We start from the raw sequence: 19,911 nt of genomic DNA, 5'->3' as shown, positions 1-19,911 counted from the left end.
TTTGGAAAACAACTGCAGTTTTATTAGAGTCTTCTGTGTTTACTGCTCATGTGGGAGAGAGGAAGTACCCAGAGGGTGATAATGTTTTGTGATAAGAGCGACGCTGGGGATTAATATTTCAGCGCTAAACTGGACAGAGAGATAACTTTGAGTCCGCTCCAATGTGAGGGCTGGGTAAAAAGTTAGGAAGCTACGTATGCTGTAACAATTTTAACATAATCAAACTAAGATGCGTTTCATAAAAATGTAACATTTTAGACACATTACATTTCTGATCACCGCAGAAACTTTGAGTTCCACCCTGGCTTGCGTCAATTCTTCTTTTAATATAATGTAGTAAGTGAAGACGGAGCCTCGTCATGTTGAAAGTGTTTTTAATCTTTTCTCGCCAATAGAGTTTTTTTTTAGGTAACACCGGCTCAGGAGCTTTTTTGTCATACATCTTAGGGTGACAAGTTCAGAGTAAAGCCCCGTTTTCCTTAAAATATTCCGGAATCGGAGAGTTTTTGTAAAAACTTTAGAAATTTTCCTGTGGAATATGTTGCTCAATTCTTCTTGCTACTCTACAGTTTGGAAGATTCCATGTCCTTCACATACTAATCTTAGATTTTAATACCGAAGGAAACTAGACTGACGCTCAATGGAAATTGGGTGTATCATAAAATCAAATGTAGAAAATTAACCCTTTCATGCATAGTGGCCACTAAAGTGGGCAGCTATTTATAAGCCATTTTCTTGTGCTTCTCGTGGATTTTTCTGTTATAAATGCACACAGACCACTGAAGTGGACACTAATGCATCATAAAATACACTATCAACTTACTGGCCATCAGCTGCAAATGCAAGAAATTATGCTTGTTAAATCCAATATGGCTGACAGACAATAAAGCACGCCGACCGACCCGGTCCTTCCTTCTACTGTAGACGACTCTGGCAGGTAAAAAAAATATTGTGACATCAGATAACGCCTAAAGAACAATACTACTGATGTATTTTTCAAATAACTTTGTATTTGGAGAAAATTACAATTGATCACCTTAAAAAAAATAAAATTGTTTTTTTTTTACAAAATGTCTTTTCCTACCTTTTTTTTATGCCTTAAGAAAATTAAAAAAATTTGGAAAAAAAATTGACACAAAGGATCATAATTCATGTATGAAAGGGTTAAATGGGCACCTGAGATCTGAATATTTCTACACTCTCAGATGACCCAACTATGAGGTCTGCTGTTATGTAGCGGCTTAAAAAACTGACCACAAGATGGTTTGTTTTAAATGGAAACCAGAAGGGCTTGAATTTGGGTAGAAACTGGCAAAGGGCGTTTGTTTCTCTAAAAATAGGTCAGTAGAGGTTGACCTTTTTTAGAGTTTCTCGGTCATTTAACGTTTTTTTGTTTTTCCACAGTTACAAGTGTTGTTGGTGGAGATTTGAGTTTGAACCATGAATGAGCCAGGGAAAGACCTCCTCGCTGAAATTATGCGATGGGTGGAAAGGAAAACCAAACCGAGGTTCATTAGTGACGGACACAAACGGCTGCAGCTCCATCTTTAATTGCATGCAGCCGGCTGTGATGTAATAAGGGACTGGAATGAAAAAGAGATGATGGATTAACAGAGATTAAGAATTAGGAGCGACACAGTTGGATGGATTGTGGCAGATGATCCATAGGAGACCCCTCCCTCTCCCCCCCACCGCCATCTCCATCTTCTCCCATGGTTTTCCTTCAACCCCTTTCTGCTCTTCCCTACCACCTCCCGTTGACTTTCTGCTCCTTTCCCATCCTTCTACTCTCTCTCAGACACGTTCTCCTCTTCTCACCCCAGAGAGTTCTGCACTCTTCCCTCTTTTGATTTTCTATTAGAGCAACAAAACGAGCCAGAGAACGAGCGGGAGGCGGTCCGAGGAGAGTAATTTCCTTGAGAGAGGAAAGGAGACTGACGTGTTGATGCTCATCGTTTTCTCTCTCCTCTAAACTTCCCAGCCGCTTTCAGATCGCCTCCTTTCCCTCCCCCTGCTCCAGGCCTCGTTTATCTCTTCCTCTTTCTCTCTGTCACTCTGTCTATTTTGGGTCTCCGTGACCCCCCCCCCACCACCCTCCTCCCACTTTCCCTGCGTTCATCTCCCCGCTTTTCTTCTGCTCGGCTCTTTTCCTCTCGTCTCTTGCACAACATTAGGTCAAAACCTTGTGTCCTTTCACATCCCTTCCTCCCGTTTCCTCCCGGCCTGTCCCGTCCCCGTTCTGCTGTCTTTTGATTAAAGTGGAATGTGGAGTAGCTGTGGATGGGGCAGACTACTGTTTGGACTTGCCCTAGTGGATGTGTGACTTGATGAGTAGTGTGATTCCAAGCTAAGGCTCTTGTAAAATCAGTTTTGTTTTTTTTAAGCTCCCTTATTTCGTCTTATCTACCTCATCTCGTCTTTTACCTCTTAACCTCTCCACCCTTCTCCAGCTTCCTCTCTGTGTTCATTACACTTCTCATAACTGAGGTGGAAAAGACTGGTAGCTCCTGGTCAGACAGTCCGTCTCACTTACGCTCATAAACTTACCCCCCAGTGGCCTGCGTGTCGGTGAGTGTGTGTGCGGCGTACATCGGCGTGTTTAGTTACCCTCTTCTTCTTTCACGCACTGAAATGCCCACCAGCAGATTTCGGTGCGAGTGCGTCCCAGATATTTGGACTTGTCCATCCAGACTCCAGCCTAGCCTTAAAAAACCCGCCTCCCCTCCAGCCCCCCCCAGCCCTCTTAGCTGCTCCCACACAATAACCGGAAAAAGGCAGAGCTCCATTACACAAACAGCGAGGGACGACGAGGGAAAATAGCAACACTCTCCCTCCTCAGCATCTAGCTGTTGATCTGGGGAATAATCACAGGGAGAGGAGATCTGAGAGCAGATGACGCTATAATGTGCTGCATGTGTTTGCTAGATTGCACGATGCAGCACCTGAACATACAGATTTCACTGTTATTTAAACCGTGCATCAGATCCAGAGAAAACTGTCAACAGACCTCTTATGATTTCACCCCCTGCCCTTCATTTTTAGTCTCCAACTCTGGTCTTAAATGAGCAAAACGTCTCAATGTGGGGAGAAAAAGGACAATAACTTCCCAGCTCTTCAAATTGTATTTTAATATGTTTTTCAAATATACTCATAAATGTAAATATTTTTAATTGTGCAATAAGAAATATAATGTCTTGTTTATACGTTTTTAACAGTTGATGTAATTAGAAGTGCCCCAATTCTTTCTTTGAGGCTTGAAGTGTTGATTTCCATTTTGCCCGACTTTGATTTCTTAACTTTTTTTTTCTAATAAAGTTCCCATTCAGATGGTTCTTAAACTATGTATAAAATCCCAACCAATTCGCTAAATCTAAACTTGAAGTGAAATATTTTGCACCTATGGAGTAAAGAAAACGTGTTTTTCTAGCATATTAAATAAAATGAAGGTGTCTTTTCTGTTTTGACTTCTAAACAAAATCACAGCCATTACAAATATTAAGCCCAGTACTGAGTCACCATACAAGCACCATGTACTTCACTATCTTATTTTTAGGAATGCCTAAGTGTCAGTTCTGAATTATAATGACTTCAACTCACAGCAAATGTCTACATTTCTGGCCTATTAAAAAGAAGTTCTGTACAGGGCAGTGCACAGAAATGGGGGGGAAAAAAATACTTGCAGAAGACCTAAAAAGGTCAAAAGTTGCTGCCCTGGCAAGCAAATCCATCACAAGGAGGTGAAAGTGGCACATCCGCTCGTTTTCAGTGGGAGTGGGAGGCCACAAGGTTTGACTGGGCAGGAAACAAACTGCTCAGTTAAAGAAACTACACACATTTAATACATTTATCTTATGAACTACAGATATGACTAATAAGATATTGAATAAATGTTGATTATATACACACTGTTGAATGTTATGAATTACTTGCGTTGCACCTTACCAGCATTTTTGTAAGTTAAAGCGGAAGTCTGTCGCAACGATAACGCATGGCATTACGACTTTTTCTCAAACGTCCAACGGCAATTAATTGCTCTCCTGAACTTTTATGTTATCACAATAGCCCACCATTTATTCATAGTCCGTGTAATCCTTGTAAATATGCCAAACATTTATCTAAAATCAATACAGCACCATTAATATTAGAATGTACTTCATTCTTAAGCGAAAAACAATTTATGATGGATATAAAATGCGTCCAGCAGAAGGTGAGGGTTCAACATATATCTTTAGTCTTTAATAAAAGACAGATAACAGTAGCTATATAACTACATAACTCCTAAATATTTTTTTTCAGGCTTGCACTGGTTTGCATCTGTGAGTCAAACTGGGATCTGTTACTAATCCCAACAGCCCCACTTCTACATTTTACAGCAGGACTAGCTCAAATTTTGTTCTTCGTTCTGTCCTCAGCCAAGCTCTTTGACGCCATTATGTATTTCAAAATTATCTGGAAAATGTTCTCACTGGACGAGCATTTAAAAGAGCAAGTCCCATTACGATGTGTGCCGTGTCCGGTTGCATGATATCAGGAAAACATGCGAGTGTAACGTTGCGTCTCTACATGCCACTAAAATCTATATTAGGTGTTGGCATCAAGGGCAGTGAGAGTTCATCCCTCCAACTGGATGGTTATAATATTCAAGCTCACAGCCTGAATGCACAGAATTGAAACATAATAGGCTACCGAATGTCGCATCCAAGCGGTCTTTAGTGATTTTGATATTCCGCATGTTAATATTGTGATAATGATTGCAATTTGATCTCTTGTGCAGTCACATTGGATTGCCTGGCTTTTGAAAGCATCGGGTCAAATTACAGCCCGGCCTCAAGTCGATGCCCTCCGTTCGTCTACAGCACTTCTCCTTAGAAAGACCTCCTGTGTCTCTGATTCAGGATATTCAGTCCCCCACTTGTCATCTATGCAACCCAATTCATACTTCATATTCCACCTTATTGTAAAGTAAATAAAATCTAAGCAATTTTTTAGAGGTTGTTTAGCTTAAATTTTCCGGTTCTGTGATTTTTCTTGCATAACTCACTGAAATTTTATAACATTCAAAGTAAAACTTTCATGTCAGTTTTGTACATTATACCAGAATCACATGCATTAAAAACGTGCGTTGATATGTGAATGATCAATTTAAATGATATGAACTAATACGTCATATATATTTGTATACTCATTGATATGTGTCCATTTAACTACATTTATTTTGAGTTGTTCTTTTTGTTTTTTTTTACAGCACCTAAAGAAGCCCCTCAGCCAGTCCATTATTGTTCTATATGAATACAAATAAATAAATAAAAAAAATTGTATGTGGTTTTGCATAAGACCATAACTTATGCAATACAATGGGATAAGATTTACATTTTTAAATATGTCACAGCTGGTTTAATAGTGTGTACACTTCCACTTTTGTCTCTTCACTTCCGCCACAATAAACCCGCTCCGATTTTCTTTCATCGCCGACGACCGTTTGATGTGCGCGATTTTCGACTTCTGCTCAGGTGTAAATGTTGATGCCAGGCTGCCGATGGCTTGCAGCCAGTCGGGTCGGGAGGGAGGACGCTCGGCAGGAAGGACAGAGTGACATAGCCACAGGACAGGCCGGGCTGTGAGAGCAGACATGGCCAAATAAGGCCATTTAAATGACTCACGAGCCGCGCAGACACTCGGATGCAGCGACATTCAGATTCGGAGGCATTCTGACTCGGAAACAGTCCCACAGACACATCCGTGCGCTCGCAGCGCGTCCTTAAGGTCAGCGCAGATCCTTGCTCTCTAATCAGAGACGAGAAAGATGTCCACATCACAAAACCGCAGCTCCTCGAAATAGTCCTTTCATCTCCCTCTCCCTCTTCTCTCTGACGGCTTTTCCTTTCCCTCCCACCCAAAAGCGAGCCCCGGCAACGACGTGACGAAACACCCGTGTCATTTCTTTTGACAGGGACGGCCACACACACACACGCACGCACACAAGATTCACCCTTTTTTTTCCTCCTATCTAAACTGAAGTCTGTGATGGTGTAAGCTGGGCCACTTTGATCTTTCTATATTCATCATGTTAGGCTTAGCCAGGACACTTGAACAGGGAGAGAATATTCAGGCAAATCCAGCATCATAAAATGGCATTTCTCTTAACCGCTATGTGCAAACGTACATTTAGATCCATCTCTGTGGCCTACAGCTGCTCATTTCCCTGCCTGTTGTATCCACCCTAATTGACAGCTTACACAGCTTGACATCAGTGTATACGGTTGTAGTGCCATACTGGAGAGCAGAGGAAGCGGCTCTTAATTCTGCTTCCTGCTTGCAGCGCAGTGATGTGCCATGTGTTTACCGAGCACATCCAGCCTCGGCGGGCCTGCGTTGCGTTAAGGAGCCGTTTGTGAGCGGCGGCATGCTCAGACAGGAGCGGCTTTGCTGAAACTTGTTTACATTCCTGGCATAAACAGCAGAGGAGTAAGCAGCGCTTCCCAACACCACGTTCTTGAACAGATGATTTGTCGGTAAACCGCCGGGCCGCCGTTAGGCTCTGCAGTGACGTTTGTGTTGACTTGCAGGAAGGCATGTGACTTCGCTCGAATGCGAGACGCGCACATACAGGTGATCAAGGTGCAGGAGGAGTGTGAGCAGAGGGGAGGGAGAGCTTCAGCTGGGTGCAAAGGGGCACGCAGATATAAACACAGACGGGAACAGAGTCGCTGCTGATAGTGAGGGCAGACGCACAAGATGTGGGACAGATAAAAATCAGGTGTTCCTCCTTTTTATGTGTTTATCACCATCAGCGGTCACCTTGAAAGACAAGCAGGCGCTCAGCTGATAATTCTCAGTGCTGGTGGTGGTCAGCACGTTCTTGAGTTGGTTGGCTCCATTATGAATGAAATGCACTTTATTTTTAATATTTTCCAACATCTACATATTTGCTGCAATGTCTACCATTTCTTATGCCGAATTGATTAAAAATGTAAACTCCAGGCAATCATTATTATTATTATTATTTATTTTATTTTTTTCAAAATATTCTCCTAAGGTGCATATTTTCATCGGGTGAAACCAGATATTTACTTAAACCAAATACCCATTCCTGCAAAATGCTGCTAAACTGTCCCAGTTCATATTCAGTTACCGTTACAAAATCTATTTATTTTTAAATAACAGACATTTTTGAGATATGTTTTTTTTTTTTTTTACTTTTTCAGCCAATCGTACAGTTTAAACTGTACGACTTGGATAGGTTTTGGGTATCCTTCTATGAGCTTCCCACAATACTTTGCTGCATATTTGGCCCATTCCTCCTGACTGAACCGATGTAATTCACTCAGGTTTTCAGGCCATTTTCCATGCCATTTTAGTTCTTCCCACAAATTTTCCCGGGAGGCTGATGTCCAGACTTTGTGATGACTACAAAAACATTGACTCTGTTGTTTTTAAGCCACTTTGTAGCTCTTAAGCTGTTGTAGCTCTTAAGATGCTGCTTCAATTTTTCCACATAATGGTCATACCTAATGATGCCATATTTTCTTGATGCTATTTTTGCCAGATGCTAGTTTTTAATCAGACAACAGGACATATCTTCAGAAATGAAGGTCTTTGTTTCCGTGTGTTTGCAAACTGTAATCTGGCTTTTGTTGCTTCTTCTTCTCTGAGTGGCAATTCAGGCAATATGGGTCAGGCTCTATGACAAAAAACCCCCCAAAAACCTAAAATCTGAGATGGGCCTTTAAGTCGGGACTAAAAACATAATTGTTTACTGAAGCGTTGCAGTAAAGGCAATATCTTTTCACTTATATCATGTTTTAGCCATAATTGCTGCTTTTATCCTTAAGTAATACTCCATTTTCATCACTTAGCCTTTTAATTATATTTTACTTTCCTTCTGGGAAAGCACTTGGAGTTGCAGTGTGTACAAATGACATTAGTTTATGCATTCCTTGACAATTTAACACAAATACAATTTCAAAATGGTCAGTAAGAAAATGTAAAATATCCGTCTTATCCTAAATAGTCGCTGCTGGTTGGGGGGATGAGGGGATGGACGGCGGTGCATGAGCCGTGTCATCTTCAATGAAGTCTTAAAGCTCTCGTCTTAGCCGTCTAAGCTGTGCATGTAGCCAAGAAGCTGTTCATCTGGTCTCTAATCCTCCCCATCTTCCTCCTCCTTATCATCACCCTCTCTCCTTTTCTCTTCTGCCTTCTCTGGTATTTCCTCCTGCTGTTTCTATGTTGCCGCTTCTTTATTTCTAAAGCTCCGATGGTAAAGCAATGTCCCATCTAACTGTACTTGCACCTCGCCTGTCGTGCGTATTACGAAATGCCGCATCAGGTTCTGTTCTCACATTACCATCGACCACGAAAGTCAACGAAAGTCAATAGAATAATGACCAGTCTTGATGATATAATGCAGTGACGATGCAGAAAAGGACGTTACCCCCCTCTCCCCTCCCGCCGTCTTTTCTCTCAAAATTTGTCAAAACGTGAATGAAAGGAATGTGCTTGACGTTTCATCTCTGGGTAACTCCTCATAAATACATGTAATTGTTAATTCCTCCTCCTTTAATCATGCCAACTCTTCTGTTCTCAGACGAATACAAGATGAAGGGAGTGGAAGAGGTGAAGTACATGAGAGGGGATGAAAACCGGGTGAACGCACGCAACCAGGAGAACCTGGTGAGAGACGGGCACACACACACGCACACATAAAACACACACACACAAAACACAGCAGCCAGTCCACTGACAGCCTGTCATCCGCACACACTCAAACCTTCCTCTGACAGCTCATCAGCTCCAGCCAACAGGCCTGCGTTTGTGTCCAAAGGCAACTCTCTCTCTGTCTGTGTGCAACACACACACACACACACACACACACACACACACACACTCTTTTTGCACAAGCGCACACACAAAAATACACAGAGGCAAACAGAAAGGTTCCTCACAAGCAGGTGGAGACAACAGTCTGGCGTGTGTGGAATGTGTAGGCTGAGCGCATGGTTGGTTTCCAGTCTGCCGCTGCAGAAATCTTTAGGTTTTAAACACATCAGGGGGAGTTTTACGAAGTCACTTTGCTCTGAAACCTCATAAATGATTTTACTGCCACTATGTCTTACCTGACTGTGTAAATAATTTATAAGCTGAGGCACATTATCTCTCTGAATAAATCCACTTCCTCCTCAGGACACAGAAGGTCTGAGCGTTACAACGGTGAGAGAATACAAGAACAGGTTTTCTTTTTTCCCTGCAAGTGGACATTGTGGCGTCCTGGCAATTGTTAAAACGGCGAGCGGCATAATAAATCCCGACTGTGAAACAGCTGCGGGATCACACTACAGAAACACAGTTTCATAAAAACACAAGGTTACAATCGGAAGACGAGCTTCAACACCATTATTATGCTGCCCCAACGCTACACTCGGTCCATTCATTGATTTGATTTACAAAAGTCAAACTTTTCCAAGACTTGCTGAAAGCATGTTCTTGCAACCTTCAAAAGTCCATTTTCTTTCTTTTTTGTTTTTAACTGGAGTGTAATTTGTTGTTCCTGAAGAATATTTTATTGTTATAGGAGTGAACAAACAGCACCATGAAGACTAAGGAGTGACGTTGTTTGACATATCTCATGGAGCACTGTTCTAACGTCTCAAAATGAAAAGAGAGTGGGCACAACTGCAAACCTATCATGTCTTTGTATGCAGTTTCCAGGAGCTGTACATTTGCTAACTTTGGAGGAGCTGCAGAAATCCATGGCTTAGGTTGGGAAACTTTGGTCCCTTCAATTGCAGTGGTGCAAAGGAATCAACTCATATTTATGTGTTCAAATAGCCTCTCTAAAGTACAGACCTACATCCCAGTAGGAATCTGTGGCAAGTTTTGAAAATTTCTCCTGCAGCTGCAGTTGCTGCTAAAGGTGGTTTTCCAAAATGAAAGACTCAGGGGGGATAAATACACACAGCACACGTTTTAGATTTTTGCTTGCACGTTTTCTTCTTTTAATCGATACATGATTTTCATCCCACAGACAGCTCTGTGTTGGTCCATCGCCTTTAAAGCGGCAAAATTTGAAAGTTACAATAGAGACAATGTCGCAATAAAGAAAAGCCAAAGGTTGTATGTTCTAAACCTTTCTGTGTTGTCAACACTGCAGAAACATTGACTAGATCTGACCTTGATCAGCGCTGATAAACGGGTTTATTAGATGCTCATATACATTATGTCTGTGACCCATGTCCTCCAGCAACTGGGCGAGGGTGCAGTTCAGTCATTCGGGTTTTTGATTTGTCAGCAGCGCGGCCGCTCTGCCGATGCCCGTCGTCGTGGTGGTGGTGGTGTTTGGAACCTGTTCTGTCTGCTGGTAATGAAAACTAATGGCATCTGCACGTGTTTGTTCTCAGGAGAAGAGCAACGTGGAGTACAGGGGCAAACAGCAGAAAGAGGCGGCTGCAACAAACATCAAATCTAAGTAAGTGGAATGGCAGCAGCCCTTAGAGCTGCTTCAGAGATACTTTGTTAAATAAGCTGGATACGTTTACATATTCGATCACGGTGAGTGATGGATTAAAGGAAAAAACAGCATAAATTATCACAGGAAGAAGCTGTCCTGCTGTGTGATGCCAACATGATGGCTGAAGCTTCCAGGTTTTTATTTATTATTCTTCTGAAGGGCCTGTGGAGTGTAAGCAGCATTCAGACAACTCTGTTAAAGGGATAGTTCACTCATATGAAATATCATGATATTACAAAGTAATTGTATTAAGTGAAAGTTTTCTTTTTTTTTTTTTTTTACAAAACATTGTTGTGGAAAAGATAATACAGTATGTCTGCATAAATGTTTAGACTTCACGTCGTATTCCATTGTTTTGAAGTTGAATCTGTCCACTCACCCTCTAATCTTTGTCCATTATCTATCTGTCCATCCATGCATACATTAATGCGAACCTCTATGTACGCTAGCCTACATACATGCATGCATTGGTACACGTATACTTATCCTTATTTCTTCCATCTGAACCGCTGCTGATTGTAGAAATACATACTACAAAGTTAAAAATAAAGGTTAACTTTTGTCCCTTGGGATTTGGTAAAGTATGGGATAACGTGAATCTTCTCAAGTGCAACAATATCACAATGATCCTATGTTTTAATTAAATTAGGTCAAATAGTTTTAGGTATTTTAATGTTGTCAATATTTTAGCTTAATGAAATTTCTCTCCCTCTATGAGAACATTTCAGGCTGAGATGTTTGGAATAGTTTACATCTTTTGCCAGTCTTAAGACGCAAGAGTAGCTGAAGTTGTTGACAGAAGTTGAGCGCATTCATTGGTTCATTACTGGGCCGCGCTGACCCTTTTATTAAACTGTCACCTCCTTCACAGCGTGACTCCTGTAAGTAAACAATCCGAAGCGTCTGGCTTTTGTACAGCGGCTTGGCCGTCCACCTCAGGCTCCGTGTGAATAATTGCAGCTATGTGTTGCACTCTTTCTCCTTTCAAGGACCGTTTTGATATTTTTTTATTGAATTATTATTTAAAATTATTTGTGGACTCCTAAACAGACAATTTCTCACACTGCAGAGAGTGTTCATCTGTGTTTGTTCTCTGTGGGGGGGCGGGTTAGGGAGGTGTGTAATGGAAAATTCTCATGATGGTATTTGTTGCCTCCTCCTCCTCCTCATCTCCATCCTCCGACTTCCTCTCCCTCCCTTTCTCCGTCTCCCTCAGCATTCACACATCAGAGAGCCAGCAGGAATTTTTCAGGATGCTGGATGAGAAAATTGAAAAGGTGAGTCCTATGTGTGTGTGTGTGTGTGTGTGTATGTGTGTCTTCATTAGTGGTTGGTTTGATGGAAGTAGAAAATACATTTAACATTGTTTAAAAAGTCACAGCTGGGTCTCGAAATTAAAAGGGACAAAATTATAAAAAAAAACGAAGATGTTTATTAGTCCACATTGTCGTTCTTGGTACGAGCTGAAGCAGAAGGAAAGGTAATCACTGCAGTTTATGAACACTTGTTCCTTTTTGCCCACTACTTGAATGACACGGTCACACGCGGTGAAACAAGTAATGACTCATTTTTATTTTTATTCCCTGCTTTGAATCACTTTTATGCTGGTAGCCAAATATAAAGAGATTCACATAATTTCTTGAGAGACGAGAATCACATCTTCAAACGGTAAAGGTTGTGCACACGTCTCAAAGGTCCCACGTTTCAGTCTTCTCTACAGTTGAAACCAGATGTTTACATACACCATTAAACAGAGACACAACCTTTTTTTGTTCCTCACTGTCTGAATAAACGTTTTTGGGTCAGAATTACCGTATATTCCGCACTATAAGGCGCACCGGATTATAAGGCGCACCTTCAATGAATGGCCTATTTTAAAACTTTTTTCATATATAAGGCATTATAAGGCGCATATAAAACGCTTCAGTTTGGGTTACTAATTTGTTCCGTACTCTATTATTACACATCGACATTGTAAAGAAGTGGTCCCCGAGTACTTTATATAGTAGGCTGCCCCAGTCGTCGTTTCACTCACGGTGTTGGTGTTGCGATATTGTGCCCAACTGCTTTCTGGGTAACACAGACCAACCGACACACTGCCGCCACAGTCTCTGTCTCTCTTCCCCAGCCCCTCCGCCTCCCCTAGCTTTAAATGTATTATCAAACTTTATTAACAAACCAGCGTTCTGACAACTATCCCAGCATGCGCACTTCTTCTTCTACGGGGGAAAATGAAGTCGGCAGCTGCTTACCGTAGTTGCTAGACCTGTTGTGGCTCAATATTGGTTCATATATAAGACGCACCGGATTATAAGGCGCATTGTCAGCTTTTGAGGAAATTGAAGGTTTTTAGGTGCGCCTTATAGTGCGGAAAATACAGTACTAGCATTGTTTTAATTTATTTGCTAAATGCCCATTTCGCTCCAAAACTGACTCCTTTCATCAGCTGTACAATGGCTGGACGATCACATGCCGTTCATACTACCGTATTTTCTGCATCATAAGGCGCACCTAAAAACCTTCAATTTCCTCAAAAGCCGACAGTGCTTCCTTTGGGCCAGGGCGTGGCTGGAAGATGGTCACCCTTCTCCGTTCATCACTGAACGGGAAACTCTCATCACTTGTCTGAGAAGACATAAACACAGCCAGAGAGGCACAGAATAAATAACTTGATAAATATGGTAAATATGGACCAATATTGAGCCACAACAGGTCTAGCAACTACGGTAAGCAACCGCCGACTTCATTTTCGCCCGTAGAAGAAGAAGCGCGCGGTGCATGCTGGGATAGTTGTCAGAACGCTGGTTTGTTAATAAAATTTGACTGACCTATCTACCTACCATCCTGATAATCAGGTCGTCTGCAGGTCATTTAGCACCACGTTCTCCATGAACATGCTGTGCGCGAACGGAGAAGGGTGACCATCCTCCGGCCACGCCCCGGCCCAGTCGCAGAAGGCTCTCCTCGCCGACCCAAGTCAGACTGTTTTGTTGACATTCCATTTAGTGCAACTCCATCTAGTGGATGCATAACGTAACTCCAGCCTCTACTGTAGCATCTATTCTATACGCCTTAAAATGCGGTGCGCCTTATATATGAAAAAAGTTTTAAAATAGGCCATTCATTGAAGGTGCGCCTTATAATCCGGTGCGCCTTATAGTGTGGAAAATACGGTACGGTTGTTTGAGCAAACGAACATGGACTTTTTATCTGGAAATTGTCCCACAAAAAACTCGGATAATTCAAGATATCCGTCTCTTCCAGATACCTTGAATTTTTTCCCCATGAAGCTGTGAATTTGGATGGTAGTAAAATAGCGACTCTATAGTAATAAAAGGTATCCCTGGATGACCCAAAATAGGAGACATTAAGTTTGACAGTGAGGGAAAAGGTTATGGTTTTTAATACAGTGTATATAAAAATCTGGTTTCAACATTTAAACAAAGTTATTTTGTGCAAATGCAGCTCTTCCCTTACAAAGACTAACTGATCGACTCAGCAGTTCTCCTCCGCTTCACAAAGAGCTTGAAGCATACCTTGTTATGCAATAAAGCTTTTTTTTTTTTTTTTTTTTTGCTTCACTTTCTTGCATTATGAAAAAGTTCTGCAAAGTTTAAAGTCCCCACTTAAGTAGTTATTTTCTCAGCGAAGACGGGGCTTTAACGCAATATGAGTCACCACCCAATGTGAGACTTGTCTGCACAAAATGAGACGCTTCTCTCCAATCGGTGTTTCTGTACAGGTTTATAAAACCTAGAAACTTTGCAAAAAATCCAACCACTGATGTGACCAAAACACTGATATGCTGTTTTCTACGCCATTCTTTTAAAGCAAAGACATTATTTAAATGCAACGTCTGAATGAATGGTATTTGAAACTTTATGGCCTACACACTGTAATTTAGTTTTTTCACACATAAATATTTGCGATGACAAATGTGTTTCGATATATCGTGCAGCTTTAATAGAGAACACGGAGCCAGCCACATTTATCAATACCCCTAGAAAAAAAATATGTAAAAAGCATTGGAAGAGTTGCAGTAGATTTGTATATTTTATAGGAAAAATGTTTTCCTTTTGTAAAAGATTAAAACAGATTTGTACATATTAGTTAAAATGGCTATTGATGCTGCTTGTGCTGCCATTACCTCCTGTTTAGTCAACTTCGTAATCATCCATGTGAACTCATCCAATAGGCAATACAAGTCTAACACTCAAATATGTTACTTGAGTTAGTCGAGGGGTCAGAAGCTGAAATAGAGTCCAGATCTTTTTATTAGATCTTCAGATCTTCAGACCTAAAAGGTTGTTTTTTCTATAGGATTTCAGTCTTGGATCTTGGGAGTGAGATGGCCATGGAAGAAGGTTGATTATGTACCTGGTGAAGCATTTTTTCCGCCGTGTGTTTTGGATCGTTGTCCTCCTAAACAACGATCCAATGATCGTTTTTTCCAATGATGGAAAAAAAGATCCCCCCTGGAGTTTTTTTAATATAGGACTACGTTGCTGGATTGAAAGAAATGCAAAAATCAAGGGCTTTTTACACATCTTGACCAGGGGGGAAAGTAAATGTGGCTGTCACTATATTACCTCTAAACTGTGTACGGTCATAAAAAACATTTACTGCACAAGGAAATGAACATTTCCGCACACCCGAGGAGTATAAAAACCCCTCAAGGTTTATCTTTGATCCCAAGGATGATATTTTGTCATTTATTGTGGCAAGTACAAGTGTGCATCAGTCGATGGCGTCCCAACAATCTACTCGTTATCATAAGACGATTGGCTGAGTGTCAGGTGTGTCTGGAAGGAATCCAAAAACAACCCATCTTATCGCAGACAAATCAAGATAAAATAAAACAGTGTAGGAACTCTTGACTAACGGCACAGACGAATGTAGCCTTGGGTAATCTTAATACTTTCGACTCTGCTTGACGTCACCACAGTAAGATCATAGTCCGAGCTGGTGTGTTTATCAGAAGACAAAAGCACCAGCCAGGCAACACTAGACCACATTTTAGCTGGTTCCTGTTATTTGAGACTGTAGCAACATTAGGTGAGAAGCACCAGGGCAAAACCTACAGGCAGCCTGCTCAGCTGCTTTTTATCTTTGACTTTATGCTCACAGATCACATCTGAGTTGTCAAGTCGAGCCTGAAATCCCATAAGCCTTTGCGGCTTTTCCAAATTGGCTAATGTGCCGCGCGTGCATTTTAAACAGAAAGGTGTAAAATGAAGTAGTAATGGACAATAATAATTTGTGTTAATTATTTGGAAGATCATATCTAATTCTAAGTTATAATGTTGCTCCAACCAGTGGCTGATGGACCTGTACACCCTCTGAGCTTTTGACATGTCAAAATATAACCATGCATCCAGCATATTTTGATACTTTATCCTTTTTTTATCAGCCAAACACAAAGAGTGCATATTTATGATGAAGCAGGAAATACGTGGATTTTAAAACATTTTACAAATGAAAATTTACATTTCTAACCATTATTCTTTACTTCAATGCCTCTAAATAAAGCAACACGTCACTTATGTGCAATTCAATCTGCTGACAGGACAGCGATTGGTCATACGTTTCACAGCTCTGGCCTTTACGGAAGAAGTGTGAAAAACAAAGCAAAAACAAACGTGTTAAAGAGGGTGTTCTGGTTAGATTAAACCAAAATGTGGTTGTTTTTTTTTCACCTATATGCAGTATGTTTGGGGAATGTGGGAATTAAAACTCCACATTCAAGCCTGAAACACAACATCATATTGGGGAGACATTTTTCTCGTTATTGTTAAGTGTTCTTCAGAAGATGCTTTGGTGTTATTCGCATGGTAACCGCATCCAAATCCAGTTAACTACACCTAAGGACTCAACTCAATTCTGAGTTGTTTTGCTTTTTTTTTTTTTTTACACATTTGACTTTATGTTAACCTAAGCAGGTTGTTCTTATGTAAAAGAATGGGAATCAAATTGGAAAGCATGCAAATAAACAGTTTTAACTGCAGCGATCAATACATTTTATATAAAGTGGACATCGGGGTCAGGTGGTGGAGAAATCCCAGGCGTTCCCAAGTGTCGGAGGGAGTTGAAATAAAATCATCTGTTCACAATTGGGTGACCCAAACACCACATCAGTTTGCCAGGAACGACAAAGGGGAAAAGTTTTATCTTTTACTTTGGAGTAGCCGTGGACAGAAATTGTGCCGTGAAAGTATTGCAGGCAGCGGCTTTGTTTATGACGCAGCAGCCTCCTCCGAGCTGGAATCCGGCGCCGTTCGGGAAGAGAGAGACAAGGCTGTCAGGGACGCTTTGAAGAGAGCAGCGCAGCAAACAGCAGAACAAGCCACCTGTCAGCACTTCGCTATCTCATTCAGCATCTCCTGTTTCGGCGATAGATGTTTATTTGAATGCGACTGAAGTAACAGGTGCAGACCGTTCAGAGTCATTAAACTCAGGGTATTCACCCTCTATTTCATCTGCTTGGCTGTGTTTTCAGGGGCGAGACTACTGTTCGGAGGAGGAAGACGGGACATAGCACACCGGCCCCCACGGACTCGACCCCCTTCCCCTTCCATCCCCCCTACCCCCACGGACAGCCTCGTCGAGTGTGTGTGTGTGTGTGTGTGTGTGTGTGTGTGAAACCGGTAGCGTGTGTTTGTGTGCCTGAAAGTGAAAGAGAAAGTTTAATCAGTGTTTTACAGTGTGACGGGACACTATTGGTGTGGGGTCAGGGGGGAGTTTTCTGAGCGTATGGCAGTGATACTTTAAGTGCAAAACAAAAGAGAATGGGACAAAGACGAGCTTCGTCACGGACTACGGCACTCGGCACCTCATCCCTTCAGGCTGAGGGAGAGACGACGGAGAGATCGTCGTCGGACCTGTCGGGTCAAGCAGATATTTCCTTCACCTGTCCGTCCTCATCTGTCCGTGTCCTCCTCTGTGGCCTGACCTTAAAATATATAAACCCTCGCAGTCGGGACTCCTGGGTGTTGATATCCGTCGATGATTAAAGTTGTCGTCTGTGTGGTGTGTTGAGGACTGGAAAAAACACACAGAGTAGAGAAAATGAAGCCCAAGGGAGAAGAGGACGGTGGTGGATCTTTGCTGAACTTTATAGCCTGACTACCTTCAGTCGGGTTTGCCTTGTCCAGGACGGACTGAAAGGATGAGGGTGGGAGATGCTAGAGGGAGAAATATGGGATATTTTAATATGAGAGAGTATGGAGGGAGCTGGTAGTTTAGAATCTCCTAAACTCCTCCTTCCGTTTTAAGTCAAGGACCTGTTTTATTTTTGTTTTTATTTTTGTTTTCATTCTATGCCACAGCCACTTATTCAGTTAAATTTATCCTTTTTTTTTTAAATGTTTGTTTCCAGCCGTTTTTGTTCCTGACGTCCACCATAGTATGTCATTATCGTCGGCAAAATGAAGCTCCAAAATTTAGTCTGTGTCTCAGCGCAATCACTCCTCCTTTATATGAATCCTCTCACACACACAAAAACACACGAAAGAGTTGTTTTATTTAACAAAGAGAAATGCATTTGCCTTATTTCAGTGTGGAAGACGGCTGTTCTTATACACACACACACACACACACACACACTACAATATCGTATTTGTTTCACCAGCAGATTATCTTGTGCATAAATCGGAGGTACCCATAGAGCTTATTTCTGATCCAGTCAGTATTCACACACTTTCACACCCTTCATGAACATTGCAGCGGCAACAATTTTGAGGAACTTGAAAGAAGAATTTGTGGTTGTTGTTGAAACACAGATCTGTTTATTTTTATTATCATTATTTTTAACCATCTTTACTGGATACGTCCTGTTGTATTATTTTTGAATACGTTTTTTTCTATTAAAGATTTTAAAAAAATGTAGGAATGGTGTCTTTGTTTTTTTCATACCTACAGCGAACTGAAAAGTGTGAAGTCACTTTTCCAGACGTGTGACGTGAAAAGGAGTGCGTTAAAGCTGCAAGGCTGTGTAATACCCCCTGCTGGTGAAATGTCGACACTGCATCCCAGTAGGAACAGATGGGCACGATGGTCAGAGGCGGACGTGGCCAGCAGCAACACTGGTAGCGTGTAGTGTTTAAATGTTGTTCGGTTCATGCGAAGAGGCCCGAAAATAAATGTCCTCCAGTCCACAGCATTACACCACCAGCAAAAACCAGAACTGCAGCTGAAATCAAGGCTGGATAAGACAGTGTTTGGTTTGTTTTTTTCTCCTTGTATCTAGGGAGACAAAATGTTGCACCTTAATGAAAATCCAAATGATTTTTTAAGTATTAAAAGCAGGGGTGAACGTAGGCGGGTACTGTCGGGTACCGCGTACCCCTAAAAGATTTAGCTGGGGTACGCGGTATATTGCAAGAGAGAGTAAAAAAATCAACGAGTTCACTGTGCAGCCGTGACTGATTAGTTTTTCAAGAACAATTTAAAACACGACTTAATCAGTTAATAAATATATTTCTTCTCATCTCATGTTGTTTCTGAACTGTTCGCGCTTTGCTAGAGCAGCGGTGCAACACGACGATCGCGGAAGGTTTTGAGTCGATTAGGTGACAAACTGAACGCCGCCGGGACGCTGAGAGCAGCACGTCCTCCTCTGATTGGCTTATCAAAACGTTCGTAACTTTATTAAAGAACAAGACAAAACAATCCACAAAACGTGTTCAAATGAATGACCCAACAATAATAATAATCTCAGTAAGTATTGTTTCAACAAGGTGTTGCGCAATTCTGTGCGTTTCGGTTCCATTACCAAAATAACTATCAGAGCAGGAGTTTCAAATGAACTAATCAAGCACCGCTGTGTCCATGAGAGGCTTATTAATGCAAAAATAAATATCAAGCCTGAAAACCTAATATCGTAACGGACCGAATGTTATGTTTTAAACGTAACCTGTGCTCAGCTCGTGGTGGTTGCCATGGCAACGGGTGTGCTTGCCCGTTGCCATGAGGGAGATTTAAGTTGATCACATGTTCGGGTTGTTTTGCCTTTGTTTACCTTTGCTGTGGCGCATTACAGCCCATGTAGTTTCTCAACGTTCAATAAAGACAAACTTGGACTAATTATCTCGGTTTTTGTGAGTTTACGTCATTTACAACATACATCGTTTTTTAACTAGCAAATGGCTTCTACTGCGATAATTATGTGAAATTAAATTGTCTTGTTTGTAAAAAAAAAAAAAAATTGTTTGAGCATCTCGCTTTGAGCTCAGAGTCTGAGAAATTTTTACTCTTAAACAATTTTTTTGTGCTCCTTATTTAGTGGAAATATTGATGTTGATGAGATTTTCTCCAAAATAATAACCTTTTTCAATCCTTATAGCTCCATCCATCCATCCATGCATGCATCCATCCTCTGTACACCCTTGTCCCTTACTGGGGTCGGG

The 19,911-nt window shown here is 41.4% G+C and overlaps 1 protein-coding gene across 3 annotated transcripts in view; it reads left to right on the top strand.

Annotated features, from left to right (window-relative positions):
- Positions 1-18,391, top strand: part of LOC103463620 (uncharacterized protein C1orf21 homolog) — a 34,389-nt gene extending 15,998 nt beyond the window's left edge. For all 3 annotated transcript variants that reach the window (XM_008407092.3, XM_008407091.3, XM_008407093.3), the window contains exons 3-6: positions 8,588-8,673; positions 10,398-10,465; positions 11,724-11,784; positions 17,004-18,391. In XM_008407092.3, coding sequence (XP_008405314.1) covers positions 8,588-8,673; positions 10,398-10,465; positions 11,724-11,784; positions 17,004-17,042 — 254 coding nt within the window. In that variant the 3' untranslated portion in view covers positions 17,043-18,391. The remainder of the gene's footprint in view (positions 1-8,587; positions 8,674-10,397; positions 10,466-11,723; positions 11,785-17,003) is intronic.
- Positions 18,392-19,911: the final 1,520 nt, after the last annotated feature.

This window comes from Poecilia reticulata, chromosome 4 (assembly GCF_904066995.2).
Source record: "Poecilia reticulata chromosome 4, P_reticulata-male-v2, whole genome shotgun sequence".
In the NCBI taxonomy this organism is placed as follows: Eukaryota; Metazoa; Chordata; class Actinopteri; order Cyprinodontiformes; family Poeciliidae; genus Poecilia; species Poecilia reticulata.
This window is presented reverse-complemented; position numbering and strand designations above follow the sequence as displayed.